This window comes from Lolium rigidum, chromosome 6, assembly GCF_022539505.1.
Source record: "Lolium rigidum isolate FL_2022 chromosome 6, APGP_CSIRO_Lrig_0.1, whole genome shotgun sequence".
NCBI classification, from domain to species: domain Eukaryota; kingdom Viridiplantae; phylum Streptophyta; class Magnoliopsida; order Poales; family Poaceae; genus Lolium; species Lolium rigidum.
The window spans coordinates 238,910,320-238,917,061 of NC_061513.1; the positions used below are offsets into that span (position 1 = coordinate 238,910,320).

The 6,742-nt window shown below is 42.9% G+C and overlaps 1 protein-coding gene across 1 annotated transcript in view; it reads left to right on the forward strand.

The window, feature by feature from the left end:
• Window positions 1-5,838, forward strand: part of LOC124663854 — a 31,126-nt gene extending 25,288 nt beyond the window's left edge. Inside the window, 5 exon segments of the mRNA XM_047201505.1 lie at window positions 4,081-4,175; window positions 4,251-4,527; window positions 4,687-4,901; window positions 5,160-5,162; window positions 5,323-5,838. Coding sequence (XP_047057461.1) covers window positions 4,081-4,175; window positions 4,251-4,527; window positions 4,687-4,901; window positions 5,160-5,162; window positions 5,323-5,838 — 1,106 coding nt within the window.
• Window positions 5,839-6,742: the final 904 nt, after the last annotated feature.

Consider the following 6,742-nt stretch of genomic DNA (forward strand, 5'->3'; position numbering starts at 1 on the left):
CATGATCAAGCCAGAGGCAAGTAGTTGCACCCACAGGAGAGGCAAGAGCAAGATAGCAGCAGCAGTAACAATTAAAATTGAGCACAACACCACAGCAAGCTCATGAGCAAGGGGCTCATGAATTACAACAACGAATCGATAAAGAAGAACGACGACAGACACGAAGCTAGGAATAATGGCAGCAGCATACACAGAGCAGCATCACAGCAGCAGCACACGCGCATCCATGGCTAGCACAACAGTAATAGCGCAGCAGCGAGCCAAGCCATAGCACAGCAGCATACGCGCAAGCTAGCTAGGCGCAGCAGCAGCGCATCAGCACGGCAGGCATCTCCACGAGGAGGAGCAGCCGTGGCCAGAGCTAGACAAGGGAAGGAGAAGCAGTAGAACAAGTAGCAGAGAAGGACGGAGGAGGAGAAACTTACTGGTGAGGCGGAGCGAAGAGCGCGGCCATGGCGGCCACGGCGGCACACGCCGGGGCACGGCGGCGCCAGGCCAAGCCAGGCCACGGCAGCGCCGCAGCGCCCAGCACCACCACGGCAGGGCACGGCGACGCCACGACGCCAGGAGCGTCGGCGGCGACGAAATCGCCGCGGCACATCACAACAGGCGAGCGAAGGTGTTGGGGGCGAGTCGAGGAAGCAGCGAGCGTCAGATCGACGCGGACCATCAGGTCCGCCGTCGAGAGGCGGACCAGATCTGCAGCATCTCGTCGCCGGCGATGGCCGGAGGCGGTCGGATTAAAGCGGTGACGGCGGAGGCGATTTTGGTCGCGGGAGCCGAAGGGGATTAGGGTTTCGCGAGGGAGAGAGAGGAGGAAGTGAGGGCGACCGAGTGGGCCGGACCAGGCCAGCGGGGTTGAGCCCAACCCACTCGGGTTCACCCTGACAGGTGGGCCCGAGGGCATTTTTGGCATTTCATAAATGCCCATTTAAGTAAATCTTTCACATAATTTTATAAAATAAGTATAGCTCTAAAAAAATTAACTAAAAATATGAAACCACCCAGGATAAAATTCTCTATCATAATAAAATAAGAAATGGAATTTTTGAAGACAAACATTATTAAGTCCTAATTTGATGATTAAAATAACCATTTAATCACACTTTATATTTTCAATAATGAAAATAAGTCCATTAATGTTTTTGGACTTTAAAAACACCTTGACAACATTTCAAGGTTGTATTTTACCCTAAACAGAGTATCCTTAAATTATTCTTAGTATTAACCTCTCACATGAAATGATAGGACATCGGAAAGGGGGGGAACAAACCTTAAAACTAGAATCATGCATAAATGCTTCTTTAACCATTGCCCTTATCAGACAATGATGCTATTTTTCAGCAACATAGGACAAGGGTCAGTCCACACCATCCAACTGCAACACTTTGCAGTGTTCAGGCAAGTTCATCACTTGCTCATGTCATTCGAGTATTTTTACCAAATTACTTGCAAAGTACTATGTTTAACACTATTGCATAAAAAGCAAAACCACTATTTTCATAACTATGAATATGACTATGTGGTGGGCAATGGAACCATGGATTGTGTGGATATGGTGGAGGTTCCATTGCAAGGGTTATATCCATCTAGGATTAAACAACAAATGTCGTCCAGTGATTCTTGTGCCGTAATACCCGTGTTAACCATAAGATCCGGAGTGGGACGGAGTAGTCAAAAGTGTTTCCACCTCTCGTTCATCAACGGATGTGCATTATTGTGTGCACTTGATCTCGAGAGACAAGATGCATGGTGGGGAACCCGTAGAAGTCCCCACGGTAATGTGGTCTATGATGGGTTGCAACTGCCGGCGAAGGAATGTATGATAGAGCTCTGCATTGTCGTCGTGGTCGGGGTCCATCCTTAATTGGTGTAAGAGGACCGGCGAGGACCCAGGGTCGGAGATTGCAACAAAGGGTGGGTGCTCGAGGTAGCGGAGGAACATGATTGGCTAGACCTTATACCGGGCCTCACACCGAAGGAAGTGTGGACGGGAAAGCTGCCCGGTTGGCACCAAGGATAAGATCTCTTATGGGTAAAGCAACACACCTCTGCAGAGTGTAATGAATCGTGACCTGTCACTCCCTGTTCCGGGATTCGGAACTGCGAACGCTGCCGGAAAGGAACCCCATGAAGTTCTAGTAAACCGGTGAAGGCTGACGGACATAGTTCTTTGAAATAAAAGCAACCTCTTGAAGAAATGTTTATCAAAACCTGCATTGGTATTAGACTTTCTGGTCTAATATCGTAGCTAGTGCATTAAACACCTCTTTTCTATAAAGAACTTGTTGAGTACGCTCGTACTCATACCACTCTTAAATCCCCTGCTAGATTGTCCGAACCATCCGGAGGAGGACAACGACAACCCGAAGGAGCCGAAGTCATCGGCTATGAAGAACCAGACCTCTCTGGAGGTGTTGAAGGTGTAGACTACCTTATAGTCTACGGAACCGGGGAGGGTTCCGGAGGAGAGCAGGCTTAGACTTACCTAGTAGTAGAAGTATCCGAGCAGAACGAACTCTTAGTACTTAACTGCTCGAGGGGAATAAATGTATAATCTAGTAAGACTTATATATTGTAAGTTAAGGTGGGTTCACCTCGAACCCAGGAGTATTCCTCCTAGGACCCAAGAGGAGCTCCGAGATGATATGTACATATTGCTTGTAATAATAAATGAATGAGTTATGGACCTGCTATGTTCTGTTGTACTACTCTGAGGGATGTAATATTTGCGGATTGGTACTTCACGAATGTTATATCAACGACTGGCATACTACAACATGCAGTGGTATGCAAGGTCACCACAGGGGTGGTGTGGGCCATCCTGGCCTCCACCGACCTCTCCCTTCCATCTATAAGAAGCCTCCCGACGCGTGAACCTTAAATCAATCAGCCTCCGCACACGAAAAGTTCCGTAGCTCCGCCGCCATCGCAGACAAGATTCGGGGGGACAGAAGTCTCTGTTCCGGCACCCTGTCGGGATGGGGAATTTCCCCCGGAGCCATCTCCATCGACTCCACCGCCATCTTCATCACCATTGCTGACTCCCATGATGAGGAGTGTGAGTAGTTCTCCCCCGAGACTGAGGGTTTTACCGGTAGCTGTGTGGTCAATCTATCTCTCCATGTATGATGTTTATGTGATCATGAGCTTTGTAATCTAGTTGAATAAGTAGATGTTATTCTTCAACTATTGTGCTAATCAAGTGATTTTATTATGTGATCTCCGGGAACACCTTGTCCAACGGTGTGAAGGTGACAGTTTGCACACTGTGTTTGTTTCTGAAGCTTAATTTACAGAAATATTTATGAATTGTGGTGACTAGTTAGTAGCATCTTTGTATGCTCAAAGTGACAGCGTGGGGGGTCCATAGATTGGGAATGCGAACTTTAAGGAGTGCTTATGTATCCCTACGCAATGAATTTGTGTTTGTTATCAAACCGGAGAGTGGTTCAGAGTAGCGTAGTGAAGTGATAATATCTATGTATTCAATTATGGTATCACTGTTAAGAGTGTCCACTAATGAAAGTATGATCCCTAGGCCTTGTTTCCAAGTATTGAAACACCGTTTACAACCAGTTCTGCCACATGTTTGCGTGCTGCCATTTTTATTTCAGATTGAAATTACTACTTGCAATCATCCATATTACTGGTATTTCACTATCTTTTCGCCGAACTAGTGCACCTATACACCTGACAAGTGTATTAGGTGTGTTGAGGACACAAGAGACTTCTTGTATCGTAATTGCAGGGTTGTTTGAGAGGGATATCTTCGACCTCTACCTCCCTGAGTTCGATAAACCTTAGGTGATCCACTTAAGGAAAACTTACTGCTGTTCTACAAACCTCTGCACTTTGAGGCCCAAGATTATCTACAAGAATAGAAGCGCGCGTAGACATCAACTCACGTCGGTGATCGAAGTAGTTTTCACAATAGGGCACTCAAGAACTGTGACGATCTAATGCAGCAAGATCAATCAGTCGCAGCAGCCTTACATAGGCAAAGCCAAATTGAAAAGAATGAGCATATTATCCGGTTAAATGCCACGATTGATGCTTGTTGGCACTTATTGCATCAAGGACGATCTTTCCATGGCCATGATGAATCAGAAAGTTCTGAAAATAAATGAAATTATCGTGAAGTACTTGACTACACTATCAAGCAGAATGATGTTGTTGTCAAGGCATTCAAAAATGCTCCAGATAATAATCAAATGTTATCTCCAAAAATCCGAAAAAATATTACAAAGTGTTTTGCAAGAGAAGTATTGGGTTGTATTATGGAAAAAATTGGCAATGGTGTGTTCAGCTTACTGGTTGATGAGTGTCGAGATGTTTCCAACAAAGAACAAATGGCAGTGGTTCTTCGATATGTTGATAAATGTGGGCTCGTGCAAGAAAATTTTGTTAGTGTTACCCATGTGGAGGAGACATCAACTTCTTATCTCAAGTCTTGCATATATTTGATATTTGAAGATCTTGGTTTGAGTCTAAAACAAATTAGAGGACAAGGTTATGATGGAGCTAGTAACATGTCCGGCGAGTTTAATGGGTTGCAAGATAAAATTAAAAGCGAGAACAAATCAGCATATTACATACATTGCTTCGCTCATAAGCTCAAATTGGTGTTTGTGGCCATTGCGAAGGACATATTTGATGTTGGAGATTTCTTTCATATGATATCAGTTGTACTGAATGTCGTGGGAGCATCTTGTAAGAGAAAAGACCAACTTCGAGAGCATCATCGAGAAGAACTGAGGAAAGCAATTGGGCGTGGAGAGATTGCTACAGGAACCGGACTAAATCAAGAACTATCCCTTCAAAGACCAGGTGACACTCGTTGGAATTCTCATTATAAAACATTGTTGGGCTTGTCAAAGATGTTCTCATCAGCGGTTAAAGTGCTAGAATATGTTGAGAAAGATGGTACAGATAGCGGCAAGAGGCGTAAAGCTAATGGACTTCTTAAATATTTTCAGACCTTTGATTGTGCATTTTATTTTCAAATGATGATGATGATATTAGCTTTAACAAATAGGTTGTCGAAAACCTTGCAGAGAAAGGATAAAGACATTATAAATGCTATTTCAGATGTGGAATCTGCTAAGAGGGAGTTGAGAAATCTTAGAACCAATGAGGTCTTTGATTCTCTTATGAAGAAGGTACATTATTTCTGTGAGAAGTATGACATTTCAGTAGTGGACATGAAAAATGCCTATGTGAACCCAAAGAAGTCAAGACAGAAGACTGGGATTAATAATGAGCATGCACCACTATCGAGTTGATTGTTTCTTTGTTGTTCTAGATTTATTAGGAGAAGAGTTCAATGATAGGTTCAATGAGCTAAATTCAGAATTGCTTCTGTGTATGTACTCCTTGAACCCAATTGATTTATTTTGTTGTTTTGACAAGGATAAGTTGGTGGAGTTAGCTAAGTTTTATCCGGATGACTTTAATCACAATGAGACAGTAACTCTTAAGCATGAACTTGGCCTATACATCGATAATATACTCCATGATGCAAGGTTTTCTAACTTGGACAGTATAACTGATCTAGCTAAATTGATGGTGGATACAAGGAAGCATCTCTCATATCCTTTGGTATATCACCTTCTGAAGTTAGCGCTAACACTTCCCGTTGCCACCGCCACCGTTGAGAGATGTTTCTCTGCTATGAAGATTGTGAAGAATGCACTACGTAATAAAATTGGTGATGATTATATGAGTTATAGCCTCATTTGTTTCGTGGAAAAGCAAATGCTGGAAACAATTACTAATGAAGTGATCGTTGATCATTTTCACAAGATGAAAAATCGTCATGGGAGGAATGAAGTGTAACGAATTTATACCTTTACCTATTATATTATACCACTTCCATTACTATTTACATGGCTAATGCGTGTGTTTTTCTCATGACAGGTAACTACAACTATATGCAAGTTTATTATTCTTGCTTGCAATATACGAACTATTGGGATATCTGAAGCTTTGTCATCTATAAATTTTGTTCACTTCAGTAATTGGCAGATGAGAATTGAGAAACAAAGTTTCTGTAATCTTTTTTGATGTACTACTTTGGGATATGTCGATGAAGTATTTATGATAAACTACTGTATACATACCTTTTATTTACAGCATTCACATATTAGTGATTGCAAGCCGATATATAAATGAGTTCTCTTATACATTGGCCCCCCAGTCAGTTTTTGTCCTTGGTCCGCCACTGAATTATTGTGTGAGAGGGTGAAAAGTTACAACTTATTTTCTCATCCACTAGACAAATATGTTTTTGTACGTTCTAAATAGGCTGAGGGAATTTTACATTCCTGTGTGTTAGGTTATATCATAGGTACATGGAAAACCAAAATTTATCATAGGATTCCTCCTTAATTGTGTGCCCTGAAACGCCCGTTCTGGCAAAACACTAATCTGTTTGCTTCACAGGGTTTACCTCTTTGACGTGCTTCACAAGAATGTGACATCGGGACTTTTTTGTTCATTTTTGTTAGGTTATGTCATAGGTACATAGAAAACCGAAATTTACACCAAGTTTTTGCAAGATTCCTTCCGGTGTGCCTAGAGGCGTTTGTTTTGGCGAAAACCCTGATCTATCTGCCCCGCGATGTCTACCCCTTTTGTCGTGTGTCAGTTTATGTGCCTTTGTTCCGCCTTAACATTTCAGCTCTTTCTTCCCAATAAAATAATTTCCACATATTTTGCCCCGCCAATATATTCCCACCAT